The sequence below is a fragment of the Equus caballus genome, chromosome 29 (assembly GCF_041296265.1).
Source record: "Equus caballus isolate H_3958 breed thoroughbred chromosome 29, TB-T2T, whole genome shotgun sequence".
In the NCBI taxonomy this organism is placed as follows: Eukaryota; Metazoa; Chordata; class Mammalia; order Perissodactyla; family Equidae; genus Equus; species Equus caballus.
The window spans coordinates 16,768,351-16,785,383 of record NC_091712.1 but is presented as its reverse complement, the minus strand read 5'-3'; the positions used below and the strand labels follow the sequence as shown (position 1 = coordinate 16,785,383).

Sequence of the window (17,033 nt, the reverse complement as noted above, 5' to 3'; positions counted from 1 at the left end):
GTTCATTGCAGCATTATTCACAATAGCCAAGAGGTGGAAGCAACCCAAGTGCCCATTGACTTATGATTGGATAAAGAAGATGTGTTAAATATATACAATGGAATACTACTCAGCCATAAAAAGGACAAAACTGTCCCATTTGCAACAACATGGATGGAACTTGAGGGTATTATGTTAAGCAAGATAAGCCAGACAGAGAAAGACAAATACCCTATGATTTCACTTATATGTGTCAGATAAACAAATACATGGATAAAGATATCAGATTAGTGGTTACCAGAGGGGAAAGGGATCGGGCAGTGGGCATAAGGGGTAAAAGGGCACATATGTATGGTGATGGACAAATAATGTACAACTGAAATTTCACAATGTTATAAACTATTGTGACCTCAATTAAAAAAATGAATGGGAAAAACAAAAAAACAACCATCTCAGCTCTTTAATATTGAGAAGATTTGGTTGTTTTAACTAAGTAAATATTTGATAAAGACAACATGAAGCACAGGAAATTATTTTGATAAAGCACAGAATCTTTGTTTTTTATGCAGATTACTTAAGAGATAAAGAAAAGCTTTTCATAATCTCTTATCAAGAGAAGACCAGGGGTCGGCCCTGTGGCTGAGTGGTTAAGTTCACGTGCCCCACTTCGGTGGCCTAGGGTTTCCCTGGTTCGGATCCTGGGTGGGACTTGGCACTGCTCATTAGGCCATGCTGAGGTGGCATCCCACATGCCACAACTAGAAGGACCCACAACTAAAATATACAACTATGTACTGGGGGGTTTTGGGGAGCAAAAGCAGAAAAAAGAGAGAAGATTGGCAACAGTTGTTAGCTCAGGTGCCAATCTTTAAAAAAAAAAAAAAAAAAGAGAGGACCAATAGTCCAAGAAAACTTTGTCCTTTTAACAGAGAGAAAATCAAATCCTAGTTTTACACGAGAATACTTTTGATATTGTTTCATTTTTAGAGAACTTATGAATAAATCCATTCCAATCTTATCTAGCTTTACCCACATAAAATTCCTTTTCCAAAAATCTTCTACAAGTTTTTGTTTTTTATATTCATTCAGTTTTTGTTCTACTCTTTCCTATTTCTCCTTCTGTAACAACCAGACATTCTATTTTAGGACAAAATTACTTTGTCAACCAAAAAAAATGTCATTTCCTTATCAAAAACACATCTTACTTGCCTTTCATATGGAGTTTTTTTCTTTTACCTTTATTATTCCTAGTATTTTTATTTTATATACATTGATTAGTATTTTTAACCATTAGCAACCTTTCTTTTACAGAGAAAACCAGGTAGTAAGCAAATGTGAACCGTCAGCCATATACTATCATTTTGCAGCAAATTTATGAACACATCATTTCCTTTTATAGAGACATATGTCCTTTTCATATTTGTTATTTCTCATGTTTATTAAAAGACAAAAATATATTTAGCTTCTCTATACTGTATTAAAGGAAGAGGCCAAAAGTAGATAAACTTATGTTCAACAATTAATGTTTCAGTGTTTTATCTTATTTGGAAGTCATCTACATAGTCAACTAATATCCATCATTTAACTTAATTTATTATAGATTTAAGGTTTCAAGTTACTAAAAATATTTTTGAAACTATTTTTAAGTAGATATATTATAAAACATAATTGTTGTTGAAAAGTTAATTTACAAACTTTAATTCCACTTACATCTAGTTAATTTACTTGTTCTTAACAATTATCCTTGAATTACTCATGAAAATTTCATGAGCTATTTTACAAAGCTAGTACTCATGTTGTTATTTTTCTTCTTAACACATCAGGTAAGTATCAACAATATCACACAATCGAAGAACCTAAAAGTTAAACATATGGTCCTTCCCTGTTTTTCTTTTAACTGCTGTGCTTGTCATGTGTCAAGCAATTCATTTTTATTGTACGTTTTGTCCTTAGGTTCGATTTATAGTTCTATAATTGTAAACATTTAGTACGTATAACCTAAGCTTGTTTGACTAGTAAACTTAGGTAGAAAAAAATTCTATGTCTGCATTATATTTAATGCTGACAACTCTGAAGACATGCCTGTTTTTATTTTAACAACAATTTGAAAACTAGCTTTATTCACCAAAGATTATTCTAGACCATATGAACTTAAAAAACATTTAGGTTAGTTTCTGTATTTCTGAGAGTTTTAGGAATACTTAATTTATATAAGCACTCATTTGTCTCTAAGCCTATGTGAATAAAACTCCTTTAAGAGATTTTTATAAATTAATTTGGTAATATCATCTAGAGGTAAAAAAGGTCACACATATATAACATACATACATGTACATATAAATAAACATACATACAGATGCAAACAGAGATCTTATAGCTTTCATTCTAAAATTTTAGCCATGAGTCAGTAACACATAGTAATACAAACTCACTGGTTTATGTAAAAAAGTTAGCTCTCATCTTTTTTCCACTGTATATTTTTATTTAAATTATGTTTCTGACAAATGGGACAAGTTAAGATTACCTGTTCACCAATATTTGTGGAGGAGACGTTTAAGATTTTTCTTTTGCCTTGATATGTAATCTTCTGGAGGCTGTGGACTAATTTTTGGGAAGTGACTGAGGAAATATCTAGCAGCTATCTGGTTGTCTTCATAGCTCATGTGAGTGGACAAAACATCCAATTCTGTTTCCACATAGCCTCTGTCTCTCTTTTTAGCCTCAGATAGTTGCTTTTGGAGGTCCTTGAGTCTCTTGAGAGCCCTTGATTGAGGATAGGAGACCTAAATTTCAAGTGGCTGTAGGGAAATGAGGGGCTGAAGTGGGAAGGGAAAAGTCTGGCAGGGTGGATAGAGGGATGGAGGAGGTAGGAGGTTGAAGGGGGACATATCAAAGGATTCAAGAGAACTGGAATGAGGATTGAAGGTGGTAAAAGGAGGAAGGAGGAGCAGAGGTGATGGGAAGGGAGGGGTATTAGAGCAGGCAGTTTGGGAGAGATCTTAAGTTTCCCAAAGAAGCCATTGAAGTTCCATATTATCCTTAGTGAAATAATGCCAACAAGAAAGGAAGCAGACATAGTTGGTGGGCATAATGTCAGCAGGAGTTCAACAAGAGAGTTTCAGTCAGTTGAGAACCTCCCATGTTCTTAACTAGTGGTACCTTTACACTTAAACATAAAACTTGGGACTCTATCATAGCTTCTGTTCTTTATAGAGACTAGCCTCTTATAAACAAAGCAGTCTGGGACTCCAATCTAGCCTGTTTGCTAGGGACTCTGACCCAGCTTCTTACAAACAGAGAAACCTAGGACTCTAACCCAGCTTCTGTTTATCTGAGTCTCCAATCAGATTCTAGAGTATACTCAGAATCTTAAGAATCAAAATCTGTCCCTACTAGCTTCAGTGGAGCAATGGTTTAGGAGTGGATTCACCAAGGAAGGCCCGATCAGTCAGTCAGGAGTGAAGACACAGGCTTCAAAGGTGTGTACTTAGAGTTGTGGGTGAGTGGTCTGAGGATCCAAATGTGAATCTGATCCTATCCAAGTTGCTGCACCATAACTGTCAAAGAAAAAACAGAGCTGGGCGATACTTAAAGTGGTAAAATTCTATTTTCAAAGAATCTTTGTCAGTGTTGGCCTTGGCTGCATTTATCTCAAGACCCAACTGGAGGAGAACCTACTTCCAAGCTCACTTATATACTCATGTAACTATTTTTAGGTGCTTGCTGGCTGTTGGTTGGAGACATCAGTTCCTTGTCATGCGGTCTATCCATAAGGCTACTTACAACATGGAAGCAAGGGCAGAAACAGGGAGAGAGGGAGGGAGGGAGGCTGGGAGGTAGAACCTAATCTCAGAAGTGGCATCTCATCACTTTTGTCATAACCTATTTATTGGAAGTGGAAGTAGTCACTAGAGCCAGCCCACACACAAGGGAAGGAGATACTACAGGCACGAATACCATAAGACGGGGATCACCAGGAGCCATTTTAGAGACTGCCTACTACAAGTAGATTGGTATGAGATTGTGAAAACTCCTAAAGTGAATGCTAAATTAAGAAGTTTGTTCTTCAAGTTTCAGAAAAGGAAAAACTGCTGTGAGTTTTTAGGTAAAGGAGTAACATGTAAGATCTGTGTTTTTAAAAAAATAGTTGTGCATCAGCGAGGCAGATGGATTCTTCACTTTTATTGATTCCATAATTAATAAGGTCTTATATATTCTAACTATAAATTATTTCATTTCTTTCACTGATATAGCTCTTGTAGGTATTATAGTGACCTAATTTGGCTGTGGAGCGGTGATATTGCTAACATCAAGAGGGGGCTTTCTCAAATGAGGCGGGAAGCTCTCTGTGCTCTTGGGTCTGCCCTTCACAGGGAAGCCAACCTAAAATCTAAAAGGAGTAAAGGAAAAATATTTGGAACTGCTACTACTAGACCCAGGTTACATTACACAAAAGGGCTGTCATATATACATCTTAACAACATGTTTAAGAAGTAGTTCCTTTTAGTTTTTGAACCTGTTTTTAAAGTGGTTTATTAGAGTAATAGATTTTTTTAAATTAAGGGGAGGGGTAAGACCTATTATTATTTCTATGTGTCAGGAACTAAGCATCATTTTCTATAACCCTTTAATTAATGGAAGTTGATAATACATTATAAAAATGCTCCTTGGGTAGAATGAATGTTTATGAACTGCTTTTGTATGTAGTAAAGCACTATGTGAATGTTAGGTTTCAGCATCATTTAGCTCTGTCCTAGTTGTCTGCGTAGGCCATATGAAAACCCTTGGTGGTATATTAGTTAATATATAGGCTAACTCTTGTGCCGTATGGGCCCAAAATGTATAATGGCTCACACCATTATACCAGAAGCTTATTTCTTCGTGTAAATGATCCCAGGAAGTTCAGGGTCAGTGTTTGTGTTAGGGCATCCTGCTCCACAATGTCACTCAGGAATCCTGGCATATGGAGGCTTTGTCATCTTACATTTGGCTTCCTGAGACACACTGGGCATAAACATGAAAGACCAAATATGAGTTATTTTCATTGACCAGGCTGGAAACGGTGCATGTCATTTTCTCTTGTATTTCATTTGCCACATATGACTGCAGGAGGGACTTAGAAATATAGATTGTAATGTGCCTAAGACGAAAAGAAAATTAGTTTGGTAAACCTCTGGAAGTCTTTGCCATAGGTAGGTATGGATAAAGCCAGCTAATCTGTGAATTAAAAAAACTGAGTTAATAAAATTCAGGCCTGGGATAAAATCTAAATTCAACATTTGTGCTATAGGAAAGTATCTGTTATCTTCCCAAGAGGTAAGCTATTAATAAAATCACACTCTTGAGGTCACTGGTTTCCTGGTATTTTCCATCACACACCTCACTAAATGTATATGGAACAGGCAATCTCAGTATACTTTTAAAAAATTTGTAAATTAAGAAAAAAGTACTACCATATTAGTATACTGTGTTAGTACTGCCATATTAGTATATGGCATACTATTGGCATTTGAAGTAGAAATGCTTCAAAAAGAGAATTAAAAAGATTAAATAATTGTGTAATAGATAAGTTTAAAATAATTTTTATTTACTAAGAAGTGTAAAACCCTCCTTGCTCTCATTTAGAAATATAATTTTGGAGTTGACCTACCTTCTACTATGGTTCAATTTTGATATGAATGGTGATCTTTTTATCTCAAAGAATAGTGATGTCTTTCTCTGGAAAATATACTACTATGTAGTATCCTGCCTTCCAAAGCTGGTATGTAGGTTTTATTTTCCAGAAAAAACCTGATCGTTTCTTAAAAACAAAGATGAACAAAATAATAAATAAAACAATGAATTCGATGTTCTCTAACCAAAATGTAAACGTTAATTAATATCTACCAGTAAATATCTATTTACTAATAAAAAAGAAATGTAATTTTGCTAGCATTTCCTCTTCTACAATGTCTCTTCCAATGCTAAAGATGGTAATTTCTTAGCTTTTTTGATACCTTAATCTTACAAAATTATCATATTTTAAAAAACTGCTTTGAAGGATATTTTTCTAAATGATTTTATGTAATCATTTTGTGTGCATATTTGTTATACTTAAATTTTGTTTTATCTTTATCACAGATCTCAGTTGTCCAAAATGGAAGTCCTACTGAAAAAAGGTAAAACATTTTTAAAAAATTTATTCTTTATCAGCTCGCACACCTAAATGGTAAAAATAACCACTCTAAATTCAGTATCATAAAACTCCTTTATTTGTATCTTTGCTTACAATATTGCATTCTTATCTTTGAAACTAATTTTAAATAGAAAATGTTTGAAACTTTAGATGTTGTCAAAGATCAACGTTTTAGATGCTGTCAAACAAAATTTTTAAATGGAAAGTTTAAATTAAGGGCAAGGTCTAGTGTACAAACCCACATTTTTCTCCTGACAACAGCAATTAAACTTCCAGATAGTGAGGAACTGACCCTTACTTTGAAGTTCGTTATCATCATTCAGAGGCATGACCTTAATAAATAAAATCACTTAAAAATTTATTTTGCCTTTCATTTTTGCTCAGTCACTTTATATATATATATGCATATATGTGCACATAAATAATTGAGTTGATCTATTCATCCAATTAAATCTCATCATTTTCACTAGTGAGTGTGTTTGATTAATATATTATGATTGATTCACAGACCCATTCACAGAACAGCCAGGCAACAGAAAGCCTGAACCAGATATCTTATTGGAGCAGCAAGTTCTGTCAGTAAGACTTAGGTTGCTATCCAATGAGAATAAACTGTGTCAGTGTTTCCTATCAATCATAACTTGAATTATTGAGAACTCAAATTAAATGTCCATGAGGCATTTATTCCTTAATTATATGCAGCTTAAGATGTAAAATTTTGACTTTGATTGCCATACAGAAAAGAGGAAAGAATGGCCTAGAACTATGCATTTCTCTGCTTCATTACTATTTTTAATATTTTTAGATTATTGACCCAGATAAATTAGCAATAATTATGTAATATATGTAATGATAAATGGCCAGAAGTTTTGAAAAGGTCCATTTTTAATGTCTGCAATGATTACTTATATTTTTAAAAGTATATGTTTTTAATATCGTAGGAGAAAATTAGACCTTGTTTTATGTATTTGCTGCTTTGCAAACTGATTGTCGGTAGATTTCTTGTCATTTATTCTGTTACCTTATGAATATGTCTGGTCATATGGTCAATATTATGAATATTTGGGAAGGTATAAGAAAAAGTATTAATATTTATCTTCAACTTTAATGGAAATTTAACTAGCTTATGAACTGTGTAGAAACAGATAAAGAATGATACTCATATTGATATTAAGATTATGGTAGAGAATGACATACTACCATAGTTTTTCTATGGAAACATAGTGAAGTATAGGCCTTAAAAATCCGGAAAGCCAATAATTTATCATCCTGAAGAACATGAAGTGATAATTTTTCATATAAGTTTTTTTAATGTTGAACGTTTAGTTGCTGCTGATGAATTTGATAGGCTGTTCGTATATTTTGTGACCTCATAAAGTAGAAACATTGGCTGAAACAAAGTATTTTAAAGAGAATCTCTAGTCTCTATGACAACATAGTAAGGCAGTCTTAGTTACTTTCTATGAACTTTAGGAAAGATTTTGAGGAGGGGTTGTGATAGTGTTACTGTGAGTTGTTGCTCCTGCCAGACCCCATTCTACTTCGCTGATGTCACATTTAAGAGTGCTAAGAGGAAGTGGAAGAACGGAAAGAGAGTTGGATGGGAACAGCAGACTGAGGATGAAAGGGAATATGTGACATCAAGAGCAGGAAAAGATCATAGAATTAATATCAAGTAATTCCTCTTAAATGGCTTTTTTCTAGAACTGTTAATTGATGTAATGTTCCCTAACTTCAAGAGAAAGATTATTTCAATTCATGTCAATTCAATTTAGTTCAATAAGGAAACATGGACTGAGTGTCCATGCCATGCAAGGCACTTTACTAGGTATTATGAGAAGTAGAAAGATGACAGCTGTGTGGTCCTTGCCCTCAATGCATTAACATTCTAGTAAGGCAGACAAGATGTGCAAAAATAAGTAAAGTGTAATGTGGAAGAGGCATTCTCTAAAAAGGTACCAAGAAGCTGCATCAAAAAGGAGGAAAAGTTGTTTCTGGTTGGATTGAGAATAACATAGCATTTAATTTAAGAAAGATAGTTGGGTTGCATTTTAACAGGGGAATGTGAGGAAAAGGTGTTACAGGTGGACTGAACTGTTGAAGTAAAGATGAGAGTGTTTAGAATCTACACAGTGTGCCAGGGAAAGGCCAGTAGTTCTTTTTTTGGGGGGAGTCTAGACTGAGGAGAATGATGGGATGGGATCTTGAGGAGAATGATGTTGTTTCAGCTTTCTAGGTTTTATAGAATTGCCCTTAACAGCTTTAGGTTGAATATTGCTAAATATAATAAAAAATTCAAACTATTAAGCACATGGCACAATATTATTCATCAAACTTCATTTTGGGTTACTTCTTAGATCCTAATAGAATTTCTGAGATACTTTGGAAAAGTCTCCCAAACCTTCAGAGAGTGGATGGGAGCGAAGTAAGGAGATCCCACCTGAGCAGACACATGGTATTGCTTACAATAAAGTACATTTTTTTTCTGCGCTTTACAACATTTACCAATTTATTTTGGCTTAGGGAATTACTGGCAAATATTTAATCAAACACAATAGATATTAATAATTTAGTGTTTCACATCATACGCTTTGTTAGCTTTTCTTAAATGTTTTACAGCATTGAAACACACATTTTAGAAATGAATATGTAAGCTGTTTCTTGGTGTTTTATTTTTAAGAGTTACACATCCAACCTACTTCTTTCTAAATCCTTTTTTTTTTGGACTTTTCCCCCTAACACTAATTAAGTTTGCTATAAAGCACAAAGACATCTGTACAAAACAGAAAGTGTATTAATATGTGTGCATATTTTCTCCGTAGATTAGGTGATTGATTATTAAATTTGCTAATTTATTTATTCACCAAATTCATTCATTCCATAAATATTTTTACTACCTTCATATGCCAGATACTGTTCTGGGCATTGAGTTTTACTAATAAATAACACAAATGAGATCTCTTCTTTTGTGATGTTCACATTATAGTGGGACAGACAGGCAATAAACAAGTGAAAATATATAAACAAGGCAATTTTAGAGAATAATAATTGAAGCTAATAATATGTGACTGATAGGGAGTCACAAGGAACGATAATTTAGATTGGGTGGTCAAAGAAGGTATTATCTATCAAGAAAAGGGATTATCTAATTATGAAATAAAAAGCTATTAAAATATTTTGTCTCTTTTCAGTTTTTACGAGAATAAACTTCTACAAATGGACATCATTAGAAACTCTAGAGGAGATTTCATAATTTCCTGTTAACTGTTGTGCAAGGAACATATTAATAGTGATCCAAATTGTAAGCATAAGGTAGATTTTATAGAGGAAACTTTAAAAACTAAGAAACAGTAGAGGGTACAATAACCCCCGAGCTATCATTATTCCATGGAGTGGTGTGCTTGGAGTGAGTACAGTTGGATTTACCATGAAAAGTGCCCCTGAGAGGGACTTTCTCCTCACATAACACTTGTCAAAATTATAGGAAAGTTGGGAGGGGATAGAGAACACCTAGTCAACCATGTAACACTGAGAGATTCCTGGTTGAGGCAATGGCCTTGTTAGAAAAAAGGAGCACCTGAAAGAGTAGGTACTTTGTATACTAACATAGCTGGTATAAATGAGAGCTGCTTTTCCATTGAACAGTCCTGGTGAGCCAGCTCTTCCAAACTACCAAAAGGGAGAAGGATGGAGCCACAAGGGCCATCCAAAAACAAAGATTTGTTTCTTCTCTATTTACATCTTGTTCTTGGACTCTCATTAATATGTCTCTTCATTAGCTCTGGCTGACACCTGGTCCTGATCATAACAGTGTTGCCTGGGAGAAGGATATCAGTAATGTTCCCAGCTAGGTTAGATGAGGGTGAAGAAACAGCATTTTAATAAATTCACATTATAAGCTCTGCTTCCTGGACAGCCAAAAAGTGCTGTTTTGGAATGTCTGTTCAGTATCTTCAATAAGAAAGAGAAATTTATTTGTCATCTCCCTTGCTATCCCCCCTCCAACCATTTCCCAGGGTCAGACATGTTCACATTTGACAAACTGAGATCTGTTATTCTTTCGTGGAGAGGATCCAGATTGTCATTTCTCTGGAGTGATAAGTACATCAGGGACCCCAAAGTTACTATGTTGCCGTTAAAATTACCTGTAGGATCATAAAAGGATGTTTGCAGAACCATCTGATGCAAAGACAGTGTCCATCTTTTAAATGAGCCAAATGTTGTGTCCACCAATTCACTGAGGTCAAAACAGGGGGCGAAAAAAGAAGGGAAATATGTTATTTCTTTTGAAATGATCTTTCAATTGATTTGAAATAAAAATGGTTCCAAGATGCTTTGGAGTTCAACCAATACAGAGGGGCCCTTGCAGGATAGGGCAGCCTATAACTTGTAAACAACCAGGGACCCAAGACTATAATGGAGATGATGGTGAAACATTCTTGATTGGCTTTTCCGTATGACGTATTTTCCTTTAGATTTAGTTCGTTCTTGTGGGCATATACATGTGAAAAATAAGGATTGAGTTTGTTAGTAAGTTGTCATACCTATTTCCTTGGGCAGGGGGTGTCTCAGAAAAGTGTGTGTATTTAATAGTTCTGTCTTGGGTGGCCCAATAGCCTGATCATGTAAATAGACCACTAGCAATGGCTCATGAGTATTTTTAAAAGTATAATTCAATCTAAGGAGAGTGTGCGCTGTGGCCACGAAAAATGACCTAAATTCACTCAGTTTTGAAGAATCCCCAATTCCGTGGGATCTTAACAATTTACCATCATTCTGTTGGATGAATGCAGCACTCCGCTAGATTTTGTGACCTCTGAGAGAGGCTGTTCCGTCAGTGAGTCATATTTTCTTGTCAGGTGGTGGATCTTGTAGGCAAGGGCCCTACTAAGTCAATGGTTTATTTAAAACAGCAGAGGAGTATCGCTGTGTTCAGTGAGTGTGCAGCTGTGTTTTCTGAATTTGGCTAACATCGTAAGGGCCAGGATTGGCCCTTGATTGGGTGTGCTATCTCCCATTTACAGTAGAATTTTCCTAGGGTTGGCCACCTTATAGGATTTTGGTTTAGAGAAGACCTATCATAGGGTAGGAATGTTAAATTGAAAAGTGAGAAAATATGCCCCATTAGGGCCCAATCATAAACTAGCAGTGACTGCCCAAAGGGCATGTGTCATTCAACAGTAGGAGGAAGTCATTGAGTTCAAAGATCCAGGAGCTGACAAATAGCTTGAAATATTGTTGCCAAAAGCTCCAGTCAACAAAAGTTTGCTTACAGGTACCCGTAATCCCATGAGTCGGAAGAATATGGCAGAAACAAAGTTAAAACTTGTTTTTGTAATGCCTGGAACTCTTCCAAGGCTTCTAAATGTAGGAGCTTCCACTTAAAATTAGTTGCATTGGCACAGATGCTTTGAAGAATCATCAGGTGTAGCATGTGATGTCATGGGTACCTAAAAAAGAAACTCCTTTGTGGTTGGGGGCTGCAGGGCCAATAAATTTTCCTTTCAAGGATATAGAATGCGTCTTTTGGTACTGTCCATATGATGACCCCTCCCCCTAATTCATTTGAATGACAAGGCCCTGGGTTATGTTTTCATTTAAAGCTATTTTTAAACGGGGGACCTTAGAAAGCAAGTGGGACTTCAGTGTTGACCCCTGTCCACGAGGTAATAGAATGTCTAGAAATTGCTAGCAGTTCACATTGTGCTATGTTTTGTGCTACCCATTGAAAATAAATGACAGGATTTCAAATATTCTGAAGAAAGATTACTAAATGTATGTTGCATGTCTTGCTAAGACCTTGGCTGCATACATGTATCAGTAGTGGCAGCAATTTATTCAGTAGGTGATGTAATTACAGAGACTGAGGAAGGGAGGCACAATTGGTTTTTGCTTGTTTGAGCTTCAGTTCCACTGTGGTGCCCAGTGGGTTTTTAACTAGACTTACTAGCATTGCATGGCATCCCTGCATGCATCACATTTTTTGGGGAGATTATTTTATCTTTACCCTTCTTGTATACAATATTTTTGAATGACCCTGGCAGTTCAGACAGTTCTTCACAAGTTCATGTACTTCGCCAACAGGGTAGTTCTCTAACTAGCATGGCTTAGTACCTTTTCTGGGTTTAATAACCCAGAGCTTCCATATCAATTATGTAATAAAGAAGCAGAAAACTCAGTTGTAATATAAAGTACAAAAATAATACCACTGTGTGTCAGGTGTCCCTAAGACTGCTCCCATCACTAGGAGAGCTCACAGGACTCACCATATAGTTATTATTGTGACTATGATGTGTCATGTCAAAAGGATACAAAATAAAATCAGCAAAGGGAAAAGATGCATGGGGAAAAAATCCAGAAGAAACCAGATGCAAACTTCCAAGAGTCCTCTTCCAGTGGAGTCACAGAGATGCTCTTAATTCCTCCAGCAATGAATTATGATAACACATGTAAAATGTCAAGCTCATTAGAGAATTAGTGACTCAGTGCCCAGAGTTTTTATTGAGGCTGGTCACGTAGTGCCTTCTGCCTACCATAGACCAAAATTCCAGACTCCCAGAAGAAAAGCAGGTATTCTGCATAAACTACATTATTTGTACTAATGATTTGGGCACAGTGAGCCACTCTTATCAGTTCTGGGAATTCTAGGAACCTTCCCAAAATGCAAGTTCCCAGATGCCAGCCAAGACTCAATCTTGCAAACAGGTCTTTCTAAGGATAGCAGTCTCAGTCCTGCTGATGTTCACTCTTTTCTGTGCAATCCACCCTCTTGGCCCTTGGTCAAGGCATTTTTACAGTAAAATGATTGTAAGTGGGACCCCATGCTCCAGGGTGAGACCAACTTATAGTATTGATCTCAGTTATTCCCTTTAGGAGTCCTGGACTTAGCTAGTTAAAAGAAATCCCATTAACCATATCCTAGAAATCCAAGTGGCTTCCTTCTTAATTTTTTGTATAGGTCTTTTTACCTTGCCCAAGGCACAAATTCACGTGCTGCACAACTCTGGCCAATAAGTTGAAATTGACCTGAAGGCCTTCCAGGGTTGACACAGTGTCGTGACAGTCAGGGCACCCATGCAAGAAATACAATCCTAGAGAGCACACGTGGTACCCCTGGAAACAAATACTTTACAGTTGTTAGAGCATCCCAAGAGAACGTACATTAGTCAGGCAGTACAGATTTACAGGTCCGCCAGGTGCCCTCCCACCAATGGACCTCCCACCTCAGGGCTGTCAGTCTGGTCCAATTTATTTAGTTGAGTCCTTTGTTTTAGAAGGACTGCTTGAAGACAGTCAGTTCCAAACAGTTTATCTTGTGAATGACACCAGTTAATCTACCTGGCAAGTCTAGAGAACATCTGAAATTGTTCTGTGTGGAAAATGCAGGATCTGGGCCACCATCTGCTATCTCAGAATCAGCACTGTCATGTGTGATCTTAGGCTCAGCAGTCAGTTTGAATTCAAAGTGCTCTCAGAAGTTTAGAAAGGCAGCACAGGGAGTTTTCCTGCAGGAGGAGGGGAAGACTTCCTGGAATAGTTCTGAAAACATAGTGCCCTCCCTCTCCCCAGTGCTTTCCAAGGTACTGGCATTTTGTTTTTAGTCAGGTGTTAGAAAACCAGTGTTCCCATTCAGTAATCAAAAATTTACATTTCTTTCCAAATCATATTCTATATTCATCCAGACATTTTGACTAGAAGAGTTGTATGCAAGAAGGACGAAAACATTTTTGCAGAAAAGCATTTCTTTACAACTTAACCAGAAAGACACATCATGTTCAGGAACTGGTCAGGACAAATCCTAAATTTTCAAAAATTTCAAAAAGGGTTTACATAACCTTTCACCCTTTTATTCTGGTCATTTATTCAGTGAGCAGCCTAAAGATAAAAATCAATTATTTCTGGAGACAGCTGTATTTAATAGTCAAACTGCCTTAACTAAGGTATGTGCACCAGGAGAAAGGTGAGGGAAGTAGAGATGGCTATCAGTTTCTTGTTGCAAACTGCAACTAATCTAGCAAGACAAACACAATAATCAACATCAGTGAGATATCCAGAAAGAGAGTTGACAGTCTGATCTGTTAAGAATGGGCAAAGTGGCCACAGTCCTGGAGATGTACTCTCCCTGAACTTGAAACTTTCATCAGGGATCACAAGTTAGGAATGCAATCAGTATCTATATACGGCGTAGATCAGCAGCTGGATATAAGATGGTTCCATCAGAGAACAAGCTCTTTTCTGTGGGCATTTGTTATGTGACCCAGACAGTCCAGCCTATGTCCATGATGTTCTTAGATTTTAGTGCTCCAAAAAGAAGTGTCTTAATTCTGGAACAATCTCAGAGTCTGATTGAGCCTATGCCTGCTTTCTATTCTTCATGCTGAGGCTGAAACAACCCATAGCAGACAGTATTAGTTACAGCTCAGTGTCAGGTCCAGGAAATTAGGATCTGTGAATTAGCCTTTTTTCTTTTATCAGTAGCAAAACTGAGATGCTATAGAGACAGACAGCCCTATTCCAAGTCCAAGTGAAAATCAAGGCTCTCCCAAACCTTCTTTGTTTTGTCAGTCTTAGAGCTCAAATTGACTCACTCAAAAATATGCACATCAGGCTAGAAAAATCATCCTTTAAGGGTCAAACATCTGAATTTACAAGTACCTATGAGCAATTAAAAACTGCTTTTGTAAACTCCAAAGGTGTATCTTCATTTAGTGATTGCCTCTCTTGTCCCTTTTGCCTTTCTTTTTAAAGAGGCTCCAATAGGCAAAAGTCATAAATTATCAAATCTTTTCCTATTTTCAATACTCAAAGAATTTAAATTCCAGACCACCCTTTGCAGTAGAGTGCCAGGAAGTTGTGTCCCAATAACACTTTTTCTTTGCAGCTTTCCCTGATCAGGATGATCTTTCTAGCATTTATGAAATTAAAACATGTAAACATTTCACATCAATTTTTATTATATATCCAGATGCAGTAGCTACAAAATGCAAAGCCATTAAAAAAAAATTCCCCATTTAGGTCAATACAACAGGAAGATATAACATTTGGAAATATTTAGGCACCCAACATAAGAGCAACTAAATATATAAAGCAAATATTAACATACCCAAAGGGAGAAATAGACAGCAATACAATAATAGTAGAGGAATTTAATACCCTACTTCCATCAATGGATAGATCACCCTGACAGAAAATAAAAAACTATTGGCTTTAAACAACGTGTTAGACCCCATGGACTTAGCAGATATGTACAGAACATTCCATCCAAAAGAAACAGAGCACAAATTCTTCTCAAGTGCACATGGAACATTCTCCAGGATAGATCATATGTTAGGCCACAAAATAAGTCTTAACAAATTTAATAAGATTAAAATCATATCAAGCATGTTTTTTGACCACAATGTTAAGAAACTAGAAATCAATCACTAGAAGAAAACTAGAAAATTCACAAGTGTGTGTCGGCTAAACAACATGCTACTGAATAACCAATAGGTCAATGAAGAAATAAAAATTTTAAAAAACTTGAGACAAGTGAAAATGGAAATACAACATACCAAAACTTATGGGATGCAGCAAAAGCAGTCCTAAGACGGAATTTAAGAGAGATAAATACCTACCTCAAGAACAAGAAAAATCTCAAATAAGCAACTTAACTCTATACCTCAAGGAACTGAAAAAAAAGAAATGAAGACCAAGGTTGGTAGAAGGAAGGAAATAAAGATTAGAGCAGAAATAAATGAAATAGAGACTAAAAAGACAATAGAAAAGATCAAAGAAACTAAGAGCTGGTTCTTTGGAAAGATAAATAAAACTGACAAACTTTTAGCTAGACTCACCAATAAAAAAGAGAGAGAGTTAAAAGTTAAAATATAAAATCAAAAATGGAAAAGGAGTGGTATCAATTACAGTTGATTCCAGAGAAATATGAAAGATCATAAGAGACTACTGCAAACAATTATATGCCAACAAATTGGACAACCTAGAAGAAGTGAATAAATTCCTAGAAACATACAACCTTCAGAGACTGAATCATGAAGAAGTAGAAAATCTGAACAGACCAATTACTAGTAAGGAGATTCAATCAGTAATTTAAAAACTCCCTATAAAAAAAAAGTGTAGGACCGGATGGCTTCACCAGTGAATTCTACCAAATGTTCAAAGAATTAATACCAATCCTTCTCAAACTCTTTCAAAAATTGAAGAGGAGAGAACACTTCCAAACTCATTTTATGAGGCCAGCATTACCCTGATACCAAAATCAAACAAGGATACCACAAGAAAAGAAAATTACGGGCCAATATCCCCGATGAACATAAATGCAAAAACCCTCCGCAAAATATTAGCATACCTAATTTAACAATACATTAAAAGGATCATACACCACAATCAAGTGGGATTTATCCCAGGGTTGCAAAGTTGGTTCAACATCTGCAAATTAATCCATGTGATACACCACATTAACAAAATTAAGGTAAAAATCATATGATCATCTCAATAGATGCAGAAAATGCATTTTACCAAATTCAACATCTATTTATGATAAAAACTCTCAACAAACTGTGTATAGGGAGAACCTCAGCATAATAAAGGCCATATATGACAAGCCCACCTCTAACATCAACAATGGTGAAAAACTGAAAGCTTTTTCTCTAAGATCATGAACAAAACACACATGCCCACTTTTGCCACTTTTATTCAACATAGCACTGGAAGTGCTAGTTAGAGCAATTAGGCAAGGAAAAGAAATAAAATGCATCCAAATTGGAAAGGAAGAAGTAAACCTGTCACTATTTGCAGATGACATGATACTGTATATAAAAATCCCTAAAGACTCCACAAAAAAACTGTCAGAACTAATAAATGAATTCAGTAAAGTTACAGG

At 35.9% G+C, this 17,033-nt stretch overlaps 1 protein-coding gene across 21 annotated transcripts in view; it reads left to right on the top strand.

The window, feature by feature from the left end:
* The window catches only part of CCDC7 (coiled-coil domain containing 7), a 460,046-nt gene that overhangs the window by 154,368 nt on the left and 288,645 nt on the right, over positions 1-17,033 (top strand). For 15 of the 21 annotated variants that reach the window (XM_070255438.1, XM_023632305.2, XM_070255443.1 and 12 more), the window contains one exon: positions 6,100-6,137. In XM_070255438.1, the coding sequence (XP_070111539.1) occupies positions 6,100-6,137 (38 nt within the window). Of the gene's footprint in view, positions 1-6,099; positions 6,138-8,511; positions 8,650-9,345; positions 11,908-17,033 lie in introns of those variants that run through there. The other 6 variants (XM_070255453.1, XM_070255450.1, XM_070255451.1 and 3 more) reach the window with 3 other exon arrangements.